This window comes from Dermacentor silvarum, chromosome 1 (genome assembly GCF_013339745.2).
Source record: "Dermacentor silvarum isolate Dsil-2018 chromosome 1, BIME_Dsil_1.4, whole genome shotgun sequence".
NCBI classification, from domain to species: Eukaryota; Metazoa; Arthropoda; class Arachnida; order Ixodida; family Ixodidae; genus Dermacentor; species Dermacentor silvarum.
This window is the reverse complement of record NC_051154.1, coordinates 92,059,101-92,078,470: the sequence shown is the minus strand read 5'-3', so window position 1 is coordinate 92,078,470 and position 19,370 is coordinate 92,059,101. Positions and strand designations below refer to the sequence as shown.

At 46.2% G+C, this 19,370-nt stretch overlaps 1 protein-coding gene across 1 annotated transcript in view; it reads left to right on the top strand.

Annotated features, from left to right (window-relative positions):
• The first annotated feature begins 16,070 nt into the window (after positions 1 to 16,070).
• LOC119432372 (uncharacterized) overlaps positions 16,071 to 19,370 on the top strand; it is a 44,268-nt gene continuing 40,968 nt past the window's right edge. The window contains exon 1 of the mRNA XM_037699543.2: positions 16,071 to 16,313. Coding sequence (XP_037555471.2) covers positions 16,077 to 16,313 — 237 coding nt within the window. The 5' untranslated portion in view covers positions 16,071 to 16,076. The remainder of the gene's footprint in view (positions 16,314 to 19,370) is intronic.

The window sequence follows — 19,370 nt, the reverse complement described above, 5'->3', positions numbered from 1 at the left end:
TGCTGTACACGGTGCTGTGGCACCTGCTCCTGAGTCCTTTGCTGGCTAGAGACGCCACCGAGGTTTGAGATTGCCTGGCAATAAATTGTGCATGCCTGTTACTTCTTGCTGAGGCCATCACTGGCTATGTAATAAAAGTAAGGGCAACATAGTTGTAGAAAGAAAGAAAACAGTTTAGTTTTTCAATACCTTTACTTCTAAAGTAAGCCCATCCCTTTGGGTTGTGGCCTACCAAACTTTTAACTCTGATTGGCAATTGCATCTGTGGGACGGGCTAACACCCCTACCACCCTTTTTCTTTGTCTGAGCTATATTAATCCAGTCGATATCCTGTCCCTCAGTCTTGGCTGAAATCAGGATTGCTGATAAATCAGTCCGGCACCGTACAGTAGCCTGGGCTCCAACAATCATTGAGACAGTCGAAGAGTGAGACACTGCTTGCTCTATTGTTCAAGTTTTCATTCATTTGCATTACATTTAATGTACAGTTAACCCTGCTTATAACGAACCTCCATATAACAAATTTCTGGATATAACGAAGTTTTTCTATTCCCGCCGTTACTCCATAGAGGCACATGTATTTGAGACCTCTACGTAACGAAGTGGCAGCGGGAGACTCCCTCGAATTTTCCCCGCCGACAACCTAGAGATTTCGCCCCAAATTTTGTCATTTTTGCGCCAGCAGCAACCGGAAGCACCTTCTCCGCCGCTACGGAATGCGAAGCGAGCGCACGTGTGCGTGCGTGCGTGCGAGCGTGTGCGAGGCGGGCGTGCATCCCTCGACCCGGCGATCTTGCCGCCGTGGGCGTGACCTTTCCCCCTCCCTTCATTCAAACCTGATCCTGCCGCTTGGTACAGCTGGCCTAGCCCGCCAAGCTGGCACTCTCCTTTTTTCCAGTTGATGTTGCCGACGCGCTGGCAGATGCTGTGACACGTCACACTCGTTGAGCGCCGACACGCTCTGTCAAACGCTGGCGGCGTGTGGAAGCGCCACTGCAGAAGCGAGCGAAGTGACCTTCGTGCTGTTGTCTATCGCTTCAACGCAAACTGAGCGCCGAGAACACACAGCACGCACAAAGCTACGAGCCGCCGACGCACCTACACTGTGTAGACTCTTCCCCCAACGCAGATCGCTTTCAAGATACGGCGCCGCCGCGCAGTACGCAGTTGATGCCACAGTACAGTACAACGCCGCCCGCTATCCCTCCCCTCGCTCCCTCGCCGGTGCCTCGAGCGCAACGGAAAAGGCGCGCTTCCTCCCTGCTTTTCTATCTTGCGCATGCGAGATTTAGATGCAGTCGTCGGCTCTCCTCGCACGTTTTCACTCGCACACACAGCATACGGCGCGCGGCGACTGCGTTATCGCCCTTAGACCATACGGTACATCTATGAGCCAAAACCAATTTTAGGGCCACAACGCGTCATAGACACCATCTTTATATAGCAAATACGGATCTCAAGGGCCATACTTTTGCTCCCGGAAACAGAAAATACGTCATAGTTGTCGCCCCCGGCACTTTGGGCGGCCAATGCCATTGTCAAACCACCAAGCCAAGCAACATGAAAAGTCGAAATGGCCGCTCGGGCAGGCGCGGGGTGGCAGTTCGTGTATGATGCGGGAACGGTCCCACAGTTGCGACGCAACAGCGGGGTTACCGATGCATTGGATTCTAAGGAAGCTGTACCGGGACCGGGCGAAAACGACGTAACAACCGGGAAAACGCAGCACCCGGGAACGTAACAGTGGGGTTCTACTGTAACACTATACGACGCTATGACGCCATCGTGATGCTCGCTCTTCGTTTCCGATGCCTCGCGCTTGTGCGAAACGACATGGGTCCACGCATCCAGTACCTGGTGCGACATTCCAAGGATGAGAACTTCGACGAAAACGGAAAACGGGTGCGCGTTACAATCGAGGGCGCGTTACAATCGAGTAAATACGGTAAGCGTTTCTTTTTCGAATTTTCGTGCCAAACCTGCATATAATGAAATCCTCTTTATAACGAAGTTTTTGGGGAATTTGTCAATTTCGTTATATTCCAGGTTTAACTGTATTTACGTGTAAATGTTAGCTATAAACATTCGTTATCCATCTGGTCTACATCGCTTTCTGTCTGCGTTTGATCATCGCTGCTGGTCATCACACGAGAGACTTCACATTCCAACGAAGAACGGAGAAGCAAGAAGAAAAACTGACATTAAAACGTTACTGGGTGTATGTTAGAAAACCCCAGGTGTGGGGTGAAAATTAATCTGGAGCTCTCCACTATTCCACCTCTTAAAGCCTATGTTGCTTTAGGACACGAATCAGCAGCAGCAGCTCCACATGTGCAATCTTTCACAAAGCAGCCAGGACGAACATTTGGCACCTAGTGTAAAGGCAAAGAAAACTACTGATTGTTGTGTGTGAGCGCACCTTTGGCACATGCTGGCTTTTAAAAAAGCATGACATAAAACTTTGGCTAAAGCAGTGATGATTTCTCAAGTTGACCATTTTTGGCCAAAATGTTCACTTCATGCTTTTTTAAAAGCCAGCATGTGCCAAAGGTACTCTCAAAGTTTTGTTCTTGCTGCAGAACATGTGGCTGTTGGATCTCCATGGTTCATGGTTCTAATGTCAAACTCCAGTGAATTGCACATATGGTAATAAACGCTGAGTGATGTGTCATTGTACATATTGCCTGTGTAGTTGAACATTATAAATTTAATTCTAAATGTCCTGTAAATTGTATTTATTCAAGTAAGGTCTTCCAACATGCTGTTGAAGTATTCAGAAACCACGTAAACAAGGATATTCATTTAGTAAAGAAACTTTATTGCACTAATCTGTTCAGCTCTCCGCAAGCAAGATCTGAAGAACTCTGAAAAAAATTAATTAATACCAGTAATTGATAACGTACTGAACCACTTACAAAACTAACACAGGATGGGGCAGAGTTTAGAAGTGTTGACCTTGCAAATGCCTTTTATAATTTCTTTGTCTCTCTTGTCTCCTTGTCCTTAAATATTAGTGTACCGGCAGTAAAATTTTATAATGAGCGTAGCAGTTTTTTTTTATTATTCAGTTACTACCTATTAAACAATGCCCGGTCTAACCCACGTAGCATTTCCCGCAAGATAGGGGAATCTCAGATGGCACCTTTCCCACACGCGACCACCATCTCGTAGTGCTTGATAGTGCACTGTGATGTATTTGTGTGATTTCAATAAGCCTCAGTTGATAGTCAGCCCTGTGTTTGACTTCCATTTGTATCAAGTCTTATTTTAACAGCAAAGCTGGTTATGCTAGCCGTAAAAAGCGTGGTGTTACACAGAAAGCCAGCCGCGCCGTAGCCATGACAACCAGCGATGCAGAACACCTGACGCCTGACGCAACCTACCGCCTGTGTACTGCGCATGCGCCGACAGCAAGCAACGGCTATGTAAGCCGGTGCGCGGCGGTGCTCAATTAGATGCAGCCATGGGACGTACAAAGATAGGGCCGTATTCTGAAACGTTCGCCTAGGCGAAATTTCGCCTAGGCGAAATCAGCATGCGCGCTGATTGGCTGGTTGAGCAAATTGAAAGACGTCGGGCTCAACCACCCAATCAGCTCATCCAATTTTGCTAAAACAGCCAATCGGCGCGCGCCTGAAAGCGAAAAAAGAAATTTCGCCTAGGCGAACGTTTCAGAATACGGCCCATAGTGCGTACTCCCGAAGAAGCGGCAATTCGAGAAGCGAGGCTTGCCGCTGTACGAGAGCGGCAACGGCAGCGACGAGCAGATCCAGAATACGCGACCAGGGAATGGGGGAACAAGAGACACGGCCACAAGATCCCGACTACCTAGCCGTAGCAGCCAGTAATTGAGGATCGACAGTTTCGCTGTGCCTAAGCTTTGCACGACCGAGTGCAAACTTGCCCGTTTTTAAGTGAAGCTTTATAGGCTCACAAATGTTGGCGGTGGTGGCGGCGGCGGTGTCACGCTGATAAGTGGGCCGATCCTGGCGATAGTGCAGAAAAGGTCCAAGCTCAATGGCACATACCAGGGACAAAAAAGGAAGAAAGAGAGAAAGAAATAAGGAGGGAGGGAAAGAGATAGATAGAAATAAAAGAGAGAAAATCATCACGAAGGTCAGAGAATGGAAGAAACAGAAATAAAGAGAGAGGGAGAGAGAAAGAAAGATACAGAGATCAAAAGAAAAAGGCACCACGAAGGTCAGAGAAAGAAAGAGAGAGACTGGAAGGAGGAGAGGGAAAGAAGATCGCCACGAATGTCAGATACACACACGACAAGCTTCGCTTACCTCCATTTTCTCGATAGGGGACGGGCTAGAGAGAGAGAAAGAAAGTCACCACGAAGGTCAGAGGGAGAGAAAGAAAGAAATAGAGAGAGATAATAAATGATAGAGAAAGAAAGTCACCACGAAGGTCAGAGAAATAGACAAAGAATGGAAGAAAGAGGGAGAAAGAAAATCACCACGAAGGCCATACACACACGACAAGCTTCGCTTACCCCCATTTTCTCGACAGGGGAAGGGCTGGTGATTTTTTTTTTTTTTTTTTTTTTTTTTGTACTGAGTGCCTCGGTGAAGTATTTTAGGCCTGTTTTTAGATTTAATCCTAGTGGCTTAAATGCTTTTGATGAAGTGTAATCAGGGCACACGGCGAGCACAATAGGGCGAAGCAATCGGTCAGGAGAACGCACGTGTTCATCAGGCAAGAAGAGACAGCTAGCACATTACATGAGCCGCAGAGGGGTCTTTCCTCGCATTTCGCGCAGCACATCTCGGCGACGAAAGCGTCCTGTGACCGTTTTCGGCCACGGAAGCGTACTTGGCGGACGCTTGCAAGGAAACGCGTCTCGGCGCTCGCTTTGGGTACAGTGGCTGGAATTCTAGCCACTGTACTTTGGGAGAGGGAACGATCGCTCGTGTGTCGGGCGCTTCAGCGCGGCGGCATATGTGCACCTACCTCCGAGTACTCGATATGCGTTTTACTTGCCGTGTGCTGCCGCAACATATATTCGTTTAATTTTGGGAGCCTACAAAATTTGCTCGAATTGTGTCACTGCAGATGAATTACCGGCCCAGGAGGACATCATTTGCCTAGTATAAAACCAGCCTAGCCGCGGGCACCAACAGCAATAACCGTTGGACAAATAAAATTTATTCCTATCCTATCCTAACCAAAGCAATCCATTCACTACATCGACTAATTACATAAGTTATACTTCGTAATTACAAATATTACGGTACATGTTTATATGGGAAATTTTAGGAGAATGGTCATAAAAGTCTAGTTGCGTGTTACTACATTTGACAATTGGTGTCTTAATATTCGTTCGATTCACCTCATTACGCACAGGCGCGGCTCGTGATGCAATCCCTCCGGTTTAGACGTGTGGTGTAAAATGATCGAAGCTACCTTGGCGCTTCCTTTTTAACGCGACAGCGTTAAGGGCCCTGTGTCGCAGAAAATCTGGCGTCGGTGTCGGCGTGGGCGCGGGTTCGCCGGCGTCGTTGGCGGAAATAATCATCCCGAACCACCCCACCGCGCAGGCCCTCCGCGTGGCGCAAGGCGTTAGTGAACAAAATTGAATGTCTCATAGTAAAATCTGTCAGAAAAATTGTAAAATACGTCTTAACCACACCCTACAGACGTGATAGCGTCAGATTGTAATTTGAATGTACGAGAAAACATAATTCTCTTACGCGGAAACATAAACCCTTTTTCCAGCATTTCTACAATTCATACTGCGGCGCGCCGTGGTTCGTTGCTTGTAAAAACGCCATCCAGAAGCGCTCGCCTCCTCGGCAGCCGCGCGCGGAGGCGAAGTTGGACAAAAAAGCCGCAGTTGCTGGGAAGCCTGAAAAGCAGCCAAGGGATCTTTGAATGTTATCGCGTTCCACTCTTAAAGGCGAAGCTTAAGCGTCCTCCAAATTTTTCCGCGAGATTTTGCCGCGAGGCGGACCGCGCTTTATCGCGCCACATGACGAAGCTCTGGGGTACCTTGGTTCGATTCCCACCAGCGGACGCATATTTTTTTTTTTTTTTCTTGGAGAAGCCCCGAACAAGGCGAGGCAGAAACTTACCAGCATACCACAAAGAGAATACTTGGCATTAAAAAACGGGCATGATACTGTGACTTCTGTCTCCAAAGCATCAACTAGATCAAGTCCTTAAAAGAACGGAAGTCGTTCTGCGGCTCTTCAGCGTTTTACTTCGTCCCCAGCTAGTGACATCCAATTTACCCCTTCCCCTCAAATAGCTTCCCGCACTTTTCTTTTTCTTTTTTTTTTTTTACTTATTATTCACTTATTTATCACTGCTGGCAAATAGAGGCGGCGATCAGTGTGTTCAGTAACATAATCAATGTGATCAATAACTTACATACATACACATTACGCATACACACACACACACACACACACACACACACACATAGAGAAAGAGGACGTAGCATGAGGCACCAAGTCCAGCAACCTACGCGCATTGCTAATAGCACCACATTCGGAGGTGAAGGCTGGCGCACCACTACAGAGGGGGTCAAAATACTTATTTATATACTTTGTTTAAGAGTTGCACAGGACGGCTGTGGTAGCGATGTTCATGAGGTATTTCGGAATAATGCTTTTCGTCGCTGCCTTTCCGGAATAGTGCAATGCTCGAAGGGAAGTCTAGGTGCTGACAATTGAAAGAATATGCACATGGCATACGTTTCAAAGGAAACACTTACTTGCTAACATTTGCTAAGCCGTCTGACGAAGGCCATGCCACGCCCGAAGCGTTAGTAAATAAATATTACTTTTCAAACGTGTGTCTGCTGCATATTTTTTCTGTAGGGTGTATTTTTTTTTTTAGCTACACCAAATTTATAAAGATTGCCTGTGGCAGATAGCACAATTCTTACCCTTAATCTAAATTACTCGATGAGGCGGCCCTTACTTCTACAATAAATCAAAATGCTTAATTGAATAATTAACATAATTACGCTAATTCACTGTTTAATTACTTTACGGCACATATTTCAATTGGGCGGAAGTTGATGATGCGTCGCCGAAAATACGGCGACATAACACGAGTAGGCAGGAGATTCAGACACAGGCGGAAGCGCCAACTTCCGCAAACGCATAAATACATGTATATTAATTCTTAGGGAGGCAATACCGAGCAAAGTGAAAAAAAACGAGGGGTGTTCTATAGAAATTTCCCCTAAACTACTTTATGTGAGCTGAGGAGCACGAAAGCTGGTATATTTATTTCCTTTTCTGCAAAGCTTCCACTGAGAACAACACACTTCTGCCATCGCTTCACGTAGCTATACAGATACCGTTTTTGGAGTCCCAAGGTTGGCCCTGTGCTCATTACTTCCGAGATTAATACACATTCAGCTACATTCACCATTACCCTGAAAATTCATGAATACCGTGACGGTATTCATTAACAAGAAACATTTTTTTTTTTTTTTTCACGTGCCAAAACCACGATCTGATTATGATCGAGGCACGCCGTAATGGGGTACTCCGGATAATTTTGACCACTTGAAGTTCTTTAAGGTCCAATACACGAGCGTTATTGCATTTCGCCCCCAGCGAAGTGCGGCCGCCCTTGCAGAAATCGAACCTCGAGCTCAGCAGCGCAACGCCATATAATCAGCCAACGAGCCAATGCAAGGAAGCGCGGCGGCCGCATTTCGATGGAGGCGAAATGCAAAAACGCCCGTGAGCTTGCGTTGTATTGCACGTAAAAGAACCCCATGTGGTCAAAATTAATCCGGAGCCCTCCACTACGGCGTGGCTCATAATGAGACCTGGTTTCGGCACGTAAAATCCCAGAAAGAAGAAGAATGCGAGCAAGAAGTATTGCTAAATGGACGATAGGACGAAACGCACTCGCATACAAAAAGGACAGAGAAGACGCTCGAGTGTCTGTTCGCGCCTTTAGCCTCTGTCCTCTGTCATCTTGTGCTTTCTTTCATTTTCCCTTTTTAACTTCAATTTCTGCGTGCTACGTTTATATTCCCAAAGAGCAGGCAGGCGTTGTGTCACTTTCGGTGGCAGCTGCCAGCTCCTGCATCTTCCCTTTTACTATTTTCCTCTCTGTCGATTGTGCAAATATTTTCAAACCGGATAGTAATAATAATTATTTAGCGATGTTTCAGCTACTAGCCTAGTAACACATTCTTCCACGTTATAAGTAGGCCAGCCGATATCTGTGGCGGCCGCCTCCGCGGTAAAAGGGTGCAGCTTATCCGCCATTCCGAGAGACTGACTGCCATAACAGTGACACGTCCTTGTCGCGATTGAAGGTCGCGATTGAACCTATACGTGTAGCCACAAAGCGCGCACTTGCTTTGGCAGAAGGGAACTCACTGCATGTAAGTAAATAATTAAATTAGATTTTTTTTTATTATTCCGGGTATCTACGTGCCAAACCACGATCTAATTATGAGGCACGCCGTAGTAAGGTATTCCGAATTATTTTCTCTATACCTGGGTCCTGGGGTTCTGCTAGCGGTGGAAACGACGCGAACACAATTAAGGAAACGACCGGACAGGCTACTCACAACTTTAACATGCACGAGAGTGCATGTTAAAGTTGTGAGAGCGAGAGCGTGCGAGAGCGTTTTTGCATTTCGCCCCTATCGAAATGCGGCAGCCGCGCGGTCGGAATCGAACCCGAAACCTCAAGTTCAGCAGGGCAACACCACCAGCCACTAAGCTACCGCGGCGGAACTAAAATCGATTAAAAAAAAAAAAAAAAAAAACAGTTGACCCAAATGGACTCAATCCAACACATGTTTTGATGACTGCAATAGGCTAGATAGGTATTTGCAGTTTTCTTGTCGCTTTGGACAGACATTATCCCCTTCCACCTCAACCAACCCTGCATAGGCGTAATTAGGAAGGAAAGGGGGGAGGGGGGGCTCTTATAATCAGCCACGCTCAATGATGTCATGCCTTATGGCATGAAATCGTTGGATTATCAGATGACGGAACTATTGAATCTGTCCAGAGATTGTCGACATATTGTTGCGGACTCAGCCTGTTTTCAACATCAAAAACCAAATGAAACATATTACAGGTGTGACTGTCGAATTTCATTGTGTACTCACAAATTATATCGTAGATATGTTGCGGAACGACCTTGTCGAATGTGCAGAGCCATTGTCATATCATTACAGCACTGACCTGAATTTTTTCTATCGGCTTCTGTTACTTCTCACGTTGTCTGTTTATTTCATTTTCAGGCTGTTTCTACCTAAGAGTTACACCAGCGCATGTTTCCTGGCAGGAGCAAAAACTGCAGAGATTTCTTATTTGAGGAATTTTATTTTTTGGGGTGATGCATACCGCAAGTTAGAACTGTGTATAGGTTACTTATGTGCTTTGAAAATAATTACTAAATACTCGCTCTCTCCCAATTTTTTAAGCGTTATTCAAGGCATTTGGTTGCTTTTCCCGCTCTTCTTGGTAAACTATATGCGAGGCACGGTGTTTATATTTCGTTGAAGTAGGAAGCATATTCTGTACGTGTGCCGTGCATTGGGTGCACGTTTAAAGGACCCCAGGTGGCCGACATTAATCCGGAGTCCTCTACTATATCGTGCCTCATAATCATATCGTGGTTTTGGCACGTAAAACCCCAGAATTTAATTAATTAATTAATTAATTGTGTGACGAGCGCGGGTTCATTATGTGTGGGTTCATTACAGCCTTTGTAGAGAGTTACTTATTCAAGCATTCCAGGGTGTCATACTAGCGTTATTTAAAATGTTTCCCACACTTCAGAAAAACTGCACGAGATACGAATTTCAAATTCGTTGCGAAACTTTCACGTTCCTCCTTTAAATGGAAGCGTTGCAAATTAATTACTGAACCGTCGCTTTCCGTATTTCTATGCGTCATATGAGGAGTTTGTTTCTCGGCTGCTGTTGGTGAGCTATAAAAAAAGGCATTGCGTTCATATTTGGGAAGAATTATAGGAGCACGGTATGGGTAATGTGTAGGCATAACGTTCTAAATGCGTGGGTTAAATGCGGCTTTTTTTTTGCAATAGATTACGCGCGTAAGTGATACGGAGCGTTATTAGTGTGTTTCGCGAGCGGCGCATATTACGAATATAAGGCGAACGCTACGCGAAGTTCGTGTGCAATCTTAAATGAGTGTTGATCAAATACAACTTTGGCGCGAAAAAAAAAAAAAAAGCAATCTTAAGCAAATGTTCGAAAGGGTCGCGTGTCGTTATCCGCTAGGTTTCCAGAATTCCTAAGAGAACTATGCGTTTCAGAAACATACTTGGAAGAAATGGGCGCATCTTAAACGCAATATGTCGCGAAGTTTTAATGTTTCTGGTTTATTTAGAAGCGTTACTCATATTTATTGAACCCTCGCTTTGTCGTTTTTTATGGGTGATATATTGGGTTCGCCTGGTGTCCTCAATTAACTAAACTAGGCAGCGCCTTTATGTTTGAGGACAGCAATAGGTGAGGTAATGGGTGATACCTGTAGAAAAGCTAAAAATGGGTGGGCAATTGAGGCTTCGGCAATAAATTACGCATGCAAATGCTAGAGCGTTGTATATATATATATATATATATATAGAGAGAGAGAGAGGAGTCATATGGTTTGTAGTTTGACCCCCCCCCCCCCCCCCCCCCCCCCATGCGAGAAATAGTTGGTACGCCACTGCAACCCTGCCCCCCACCCATCCCCGATCAAAACCCTCAGATAATTCGTAGCTGGGAAAGAGGCGGAAGTCTCATGTCACGAGTGCGGGGAAGTATGAGGGAGGGCGAAGAACTTGATATCCACATAAGGGCCTACTTTCATTTGCGGAAAGTGCGATTTGGGAGCGGGTCCGTTTCCCTGCAAGAGGAGGAGGACGCCTTTTGATTCCGATGGCTTATGTTAATTTTGCCAGTGTATTAGCATAATAGGTCCCTGATACTATGATACATTTCGCCAGGAAACGCTCCTTGCTGCCCTCCCCCTACCTCCCTCCCTCCGCCAGGCAAAAAAGAATACTGTGTCTGCATTGTATTACCTGTTGAGGGTTGTGCGCGCGCCTTTTATTTATTTATTTATTTATTTATTTATTTATTTATTTATTTATTTATTTATTTATTTATTTATTTATTTATTTATTTATTTATTTATTCTTTTTATTCTTTTTATTTGGGGGGAGGGAGGGGGGGACTCACTGGCTTGTTTGGGGCCGGCGGAATGCTACAGTGTTAGCGTATACCGGGCCTTTGGCTGCACGTCAAAGAACCTGAGGTGGTCAAAACTAATCCGGAGCACCCCACTAGGGCTTTCCTCATAATCCACTGGGCATCTTCGGGACGTATAGGGCATGAAATCGCGTTCTCGTGCGCCGCCGGCGAGGCGGTCGGAATCTTGGCGTCGTGTGCGGCGTACTGAGTAAGTCACAGAGACGCCATTGTTGCCAAAGTGACGGCCTGCAGAGCTGGTTATCCAAGGCAGCATCTAGACTTCTACTCGTTACAGAAAAAAGTCACCGATTACAATTACAATTATACTTGATTCAAAAGTGTAAATGATTACAGTGACTAATTATTGCCCCACGGTAGTAACTGAGCAATTAATAAAGAATAGTCGACTGCATTTATGTTACTTTCCTCTCACCTTTTATTAACATTACCGAAATACGGTATGTATTTCTGCAATTAACCAGCTGCAACGAGCTGACCTGGTTCTTTCAGTGCGTCCTCTGCAGACCTCCAAACGCTGTTTATCTTCACAAAAATTACTTTTCGAAATTTTTCTCGGTCATCTTCTCTCGTTTTCCTTTCACGGCATTCAGAAGGTTGCAGAAAACTCGCTCAGTGTGAGCGCTAGATGGAAAGCCGGTGTTGTAACGTACGGGCACCGGACGGGGAAATAAGCCAACAAATGTAAGGACCTGTCCAATGACAATGAAAAAAGTGGTGTCAAAAACTCGTTGAACATGATCGTTCTGACCTGGTATTGCTCTTGCCGCACAGAACGGCGAAACCATCGGGAGATGCAGAATGCTGTGTTGACTTGTGTTGACCAATACATGCCGCACGACGTGTTTTAAGATCAGGGGAAAAAAAAAAATCTGGGGTTTTACGTGCCAAAACCACCATCTGATTATGAGGCACGCCGCAGTGGTGGACTCCGGATTAATCTTGACCCCATGGGGATCTTCAATTTGCACCCAATGCACGGGACAAACGTGTGTTTGCATTTCTTGCCCATCGGAATGCGGCCGCCGCGGCCGGGATTTGATCCCGCGACCTCGTGCTCAGCAGCCCAGCGCCATAGCCGCTGAGCCATGCACCGCGGCGCGTAAGTAAAAAAGAGAGAGAGAGAGAGAGAGAAAAAAAACACCAATGGATCAATTACATAGCTGCCAATAATGTCATTTATTACAAGTAATTAATTACTTGTAATTCGTTACGTGCAAATCTGGTAGTATTCATGGGCAGAAGCGCACATAGAAGAAATTGCAGAGCCGTAACGAACCCGACTGTGTTTAGCTTTGGCGACCGCCGTAAACTACAGCCTCCATTTTACTACAGTTAGAGAAATGAGTTTTGTTAAGAAAATCCGCTTGCGACCGATTTTACTACGTCTATCAGTGAAAGGAATGAATTCAGGTTTTGCAATAAATAACTTCCTGTTGATGAAGTAAATATTTCGCGCCGAGGAGTTTTAATAGGCTCTGCGCCGTATCATACCCCCATATCGGCTATTATAAGTCGTGTTTGCAGTGCACTAAGGAAATACATTTTCGCTCCATTTCATAGCACGGAGTTTTCGCAATAATAAACTCCGTTCTATAAATGAGTGATACCTAGGCATCCCTTTTTTTTACTCGTCATTTGGTCAAACAAACAAAATTACGGTTGTTACTTTTTTTTTACTCCGTGGGGATGGAGTTAATATATATTGAGCTGTGGAGGTTTAAAAAGGTAGTTTTGTCATAAAAACTCCGATTCGGGCTCATTCATGTTTACAGTGCAACCACGGTTCGTTTACCAAGCCCAATTCCATCACCTGACGCTGGCAAAATGGTCTCGCCTTGAGTTCATTAATCGGGACGCCATGCGTACCATCACAGGGCTACCGCGAATGACTCCGGTGCCAAACTTACAGACCGAGAACCAAATTAATACAGTCGATCAGTCGCTGCGTTAGCCCAGTACGTGGGACATGAAGTGCCAGAATGCTAGTGACATGAATTAACGGTGGCATGGTGCACACGGTACTTGCTTGCCCACGCCTATTTGAGGTACATCATATATATACCTGCTCATATGAAGCCGACCCCGCGCCACCGGCGCACTTTGATGAACTCGCCGCCGTTCGCGATGACCTGGCCTCATAGCTGCCTTTTGTTCTTTTGTCTTTCTTGAGGGCGACTGGCCAACGTGAAGTGAACGCCTTTGACTTGTTCAGGCCCTCCGCGTCCTTCCTCCCCCCCCCCCCTCTCTCTATCTCATCTTTCTATTCCCTCTTTTCCGTCCCCCAGAGTAGCCAGCCAGACGCATTTCAGGCTAACATCCCTGCCTTCTCTCTTTCTCTCCTCCTCCTTATCGCATCCTTGTTCGAACTTCAAACCGTCCCTAACACCCAGATCATCGTGCGTACGGACTCAACGCAGGCGGTGCACGATATTCGCAGAGTAACTTGTTCGTAACTTGAGTAACTTGCTCGCGCATTTCCCCAAAAGGTACATCAGGATATCTGCTATGTATACGGGAGAAGGAAAACATCCGACGCACCACACGGCCACTTATGACCCCGTGTGATTCACGCCTCCTTGGCAGGCTGACTCGCCGAGAGGACGTCGCGTTGCGGAGGCCCCGTGTCCGCGTCGCCCTTAGGCCCGCTAGGACCTCCTTCTGGACAACAATACCGCGTTCCATATGGCTTTTCGCGCCCATACTGCAACAGCATTATCGAAAACGTGAATGTGACGCGCTTGTTTTGGATTTGTCCCGGATTTCATCAAGCCCGTCTTGACCATCGCCGTGCAACATGCCTTCGCCTAGGACGCCCTCACGACTTCAAACACTGGATTCATGGACCCTTCTGCCGTTCCCTATTAGGCTTCCTGCACGAAACAAATATGTATGTGTACTATAAACATATAATTGTATTGTGCTTAAAGGCACGATTCAGAATTAAAAAAAAAAAGTGAGGAACCGAGCGCGCTGACTAGGGTTGCCAGCCGTCCCGAATTCAGCGGGACACCCCCGAATTTTCAGTAACCCATGTCTCGACTGGGCCCAGTATAGGGAGGACCAAATGTCCCGATTTCTGCTTTTTTTCCCTACTGGATAATAATATACAGACCAGATTTACTTTTTATAATACTCGACAGCTAGTTTGCAGGTTCCTCTTTTTTTGTGTGTTCTGTTCCATTGTCATAAACAAGGGTGGTTTCATATTTGTCACGTTTCCAGTTCAATTGTATAGGCCTTAACCGTTCACAGTACCTCTATTCGTAATGGTAGCCGTGTTACTCAGGCAACTATATTGCACTTTGTGTAAATCGCGACAACGGTAGGACGAAAAAAAAAATTGTTCATCTTTGTTGTAAGTACAGACTGACGGCTCCTCAAGGCTCCCATCAATGACTGACTGAGGTCGACCGGGAATCGCGGCTGTTTCAATCAAGTTCCGTCCATATTTGAACTGTCGATCTAACTGTGTTACTAAATTAACTGCTAACTTTGTCAGCAGGTGGATCGGAACTGATGTTTCTTGTATACGGACCAATCGACAGATTTTACTCTGGTGATGTCACGTGCACGACCCCGTTGGCGCCACGATCGACGCGGGAAGAAAAATACTGGAAAAGCTTGGAAAGTAGCACGCGATTGTTTTTTGAATTATCAGAAGTGGTCAAGAAACCATTTAATAACACCTCTGTACTTCGCTGGCTCCACGTTCTCACCTTACTCAGCCTGAAGACTTGTAAAATAATAACGGCTGTTTGGAAAGAGTTTAATGTTTTGACGAGGGCTGTAGAGATGAACATCAAGCGTCGTGTGAAATTTATTCTATGCACGCCTAACAGTTGTGGGTCAAGGGAAACATTTATTGAACGCCGCTCGTATTGCATGACTTTGCTGCCCACATATCGTTAAAGAAGCAGCAATGTCGTCGAAGCTTCTAAATGGAAAGTAAACGTTGCAAAATCAAGTGTTATGTTCATATGGGTTTCCGTGCAGTCCGCTCTGACCCTCACACCATTGTTTTCTCGACTCATAGCTGCATGGTCTCGGAATTGGTCAAGTCTTTCGCTCTCTGTTGCTTGCAAATGACTCGTTTGTTAGTTTTCGACGTCAGCTTATTCTTTCCTGTCATTAAATAATTACTTTTCATCCTGGCCAGCGTGTTGCGCGCGCCGCTTTCTGCGTCCCTGTACATTCACTCGATCTCCTCTCTCTGAGCGCGTGCGTTGCCTGAGATTTTTTTCTGTTTATTATTATTATTATTATTATTATTATTATTATTATTATTATTATTATTATTGTTGTTGTTGTTGTTGTTGTTGTTGTTGCCAGATAATTTTTTTAGCTCTCATGGATGTATTGCAACTGAAAAGCAGGTGCCACACGAGCACGGCTTCTAGTTGCTTTCTTGCGACATCTGTGGAAATAGAAAGCATCCTCACGATGGGCCCACTTCAACCTCGAACTACATTGTTGAAAACTAACCTCGTGCGCGACGGCGGCAAGACCTAGACATACAGTAATTACTCTAGCAATACCGTCTTCTCCGGCAGGCGTCGGTCGAAAAAACACCCACTGCTGCAGTTATAAGTGCTAGGGCAAGGCCGCGCAGATCTTGAGAGGTGTGGCCGCCGGTGTACCGCCGGGATCCATTGAAACGGTCGGTCCTTATTGCGACGGACACACATGGCAACAGACGCAAATCTCCATTATGAGCCCCGTACTCATCCCGTGGAGAAGTCTAACGATGATGGCGTCTTCCGTGCGCGCGCGCTCTCCGGCGATAACGGCTCGGCGCGAAACGCCATTCCGGTTTACCGGCAACTTCGACTTCGGGCAGCGCCTCCCGCGGTTGCCGATGGCCGTTCACCTCAATCCTTCTGCGCACGCGACCTTGGTCCTGCGGCTGCTGCTCTGGGGCGAGGGTGCGCGCAACGGCGGGCGCCCAAGCCGATCGCTCTTCCCCCATCGCCGTCGAGCGCCCTCGCACACGCGGCTGTCTTTTCGCGCGAAGACAAGTGCACGGAAGGGGGTACTGCGAGGCGGTCTCGGAGGAGCAGCCACCGAAAGGGAAAGGAGAAGCCGCTTTGTTCAGGTAAGGTCCGTCGGCTGCCGGCCAGAGGGACGCCGTCGCCGTCGCTCGCGGACGGTCTCGTAACGGCGCCTTCTGACGGCTCGAGGCTCGGCTGAAGCCGCGCTACTCTACTGGTCCGTCGCGTTGTCGACCGAGAACCTCCACCAGCTGTTTGGCGGAACAAGTGCTGCCTGTCAGAAACGGGGGCTCCGAGGGTGCACGCCGTTCGGTGACCGCGCTTCGTAGGAAAAGGTTGCTACCCGGTCGCGCAGAAAGGCGCATGCTGGCGGAGGGTTTTCTTGTGTGTACGAAGTCTGTGTTGCCCCGTTTTGTGAGTGCCGAAGATGAGTGACTTTTGAGCGATGGAGCGATGTTTGCAGCAGCAGGAAGCTGTCCTGTGTGTTTGTCTTCGATTGTTATTGTTATACGCGTCGTCCGTATATAACGTCGGCTAGCAGTCATTTCAAGACAACACGTCGTGTGGTGGCAGTGACTGTGATGTTTGCCTAATTATCAGCTGGTGGAGATGTTTCTGTTCTGTTATGTGCGTTTGTTACACGCTATGAATTTGTTTTTATTACTTGGCCGATGATTATATATATATATATATATATATATATATATATATATATATATATATATATATATATATTCGCAGGACAGTGTGCATCTGCGAATTTATTTGAACACGCGTCGTCATCGCGGCACGCACGATTTGTGTCGTATTTTCTGGACGCGAAAACACCCGCCGCATCTCTTTTAAATGATCGCGTTCGGTGACGCGTATTGTCAATGGACCGTGTCGTAAACTTGAGTAGCGCAAGTCCAGTCAGAAAACATTGCCGACAAATAGTATGAATCCGCACGTTAATGGTATTCAAGAAACCAGAAATGCCAGTCGTATCATTGCACCTGACCGACCGTAAGACGATACTCCGTTACGGACTCATCCAGAACCTTTTACTCATCAGGTGGGAGAGAACGGCATGACTCATTCATAAAAGAAGGGACGAAATTCTGAATTGCTCTCCTTTCCTACCTCATTCATTTTTAAGGTTTTGGTCGCAAGAGAACACAAGGATCGGCTGCCCTGAGGCCGTGTCATGTGAGGAGTTTTCCCCGTCGATTCTATTCCAAGTCTTGTCACCCGTGGCAGCGAGTGGCCGATAGCCGTGATAACGAAGGCGTTGCTTCGTTCTATCCAATGACGAAGGACCAAAATTACGGTAAATAAAAAAATAGCATTTACATAATGAGACCGCTGGTTTCCTTGCCATGCTCTTAAGCGATGGCACGCGCCGAAGCAATAGAGCTGGCGTGCGCTTTCCAGGTGCAGGCTGCCATCGCTAGGGCAGTAATCTCAAGCACTTTCGAGCAATTCATTCTGATGATATCCGCAATGAAATATAACCTGTACTCTGACCCCATTTAAATTAGTGAAATAATACCTTGGATGGAGTCACTTTTTATCGATTGAAGTGCAAAGGGCACGTATTTTCGTCCTCAAATCCTCATTCCTTGATACTACAGCCGCTGTAACTTCAGCTGACCTTGGTATTGCTGCTCCAGTGGCGTTAATATGCAGGGTGTCCCAACTATGACGAAAAAAAAAATAATGTGGTTTTACATGCCAAAACCACGATCTGATTATGAGGCACGCCGTAGTGGGGGACTCCGGAATAATTTGGACCACCTGGGGTTCTTTAACGTGCACGTAAATCTAAGTACACGGGTGTTTTCGCATTTCGCCCTCATCGAAATGCGGCCGCCGTGGCCGAGATAACTACCATGCACCAAGATTTAAAAAATATGCAAATGCCGCGAAGCTGGACAGAACCAAAGTTGTCTGTCATCGCTTGGAGATGCTCAGATTATTTTTTTTTGCATTCCGCCTAATTACGTATTTAGTCTTAATTAATTATACAACTTCTCAAATATTATAATTACATTAAACGTGTCAATGAGAAAATTGTAGAGCAACATGAGAAACTTTCGATACAGCTTTCTGTTGCTCAATACGTGCTACATAAAAGTGTTTTTCCGAGCGTGAAAGAAGCCCGCGAATACACGCAAAATTGCCGCGCGACTGGCCGCTCGAGGCACTTGCGTGTATTCGCGGGCTTCTTTCACGCTCGGAAAAACACTTTTATGTATAGCACGTATTGAGCAACAGAAAGCTGTATCGGGAGTTTTTCATGTTGCTCTATAATTTTCTCACTGACACTTTTAATCTAATTATAATATTTGAGAAGTTGATTAATTAACTGAAACTAATGTAATTAGGCGCAATGCAAAAATAATCTGAGAATCTCCAAGCGATGACAAACAACATTACCTGGTTCTGTCCAGCTTAGTGGCATTTGCATATTTTTAAATCTTGGTGCATGATAGTTGGGACACCCTGTATATTGCGTCGCTCTTCTTTCCCCTTTTACGGCGTTGCGAGGGCTTTACGAATAATTAAGATATGCTTACATCCGGGGTTATCGGCTGCGCAGTGCTATAACGCGGAAGTTGGTATAATTATGAAAGCTCCTGTGGCTGTAATAGACATAAGGCGTCGTGCACGGTTCCGCCGTAACTAAATGCCGCTAGATTATATCCTATACATGTTTAGTTCGGCAGTCTCCTCGTGATACAGCGGAATATGGTTTTATCGGTTTAGACTGAAAGAAGACATGTAGAGAAGCCTACAGCTAGGGTCCTTTGTTTCGCGTTCCGCTCAACCTTCGCCTTTCACTTATACCGTCAAAAGCTCAGAGAGGAGATATCGGGTGCAGACATACTCTCTCTTCGACAAATTGAGGCAGAACATGGAAACTCGTGGGGGACCATCTATTATTCGTTCAATGACGGAGGTGAATACAACGTGTTATAATTCTGCACCAGTTTTTGAGAAAAGACGTATTCTCTAGAGCAAGAAAACCTGCTCGTCGTATAGCGGGCGCACACTGTTACAGAGTTTGCTTTGTATTTTCACACGGCTCTGTTGTGGTGATCATTAATCATCTGTACACTGTGAATTTCTCGCTCTGCATTTTACTTTTCTTTCGGCTTTTTAAGATTTACGTTTACAGC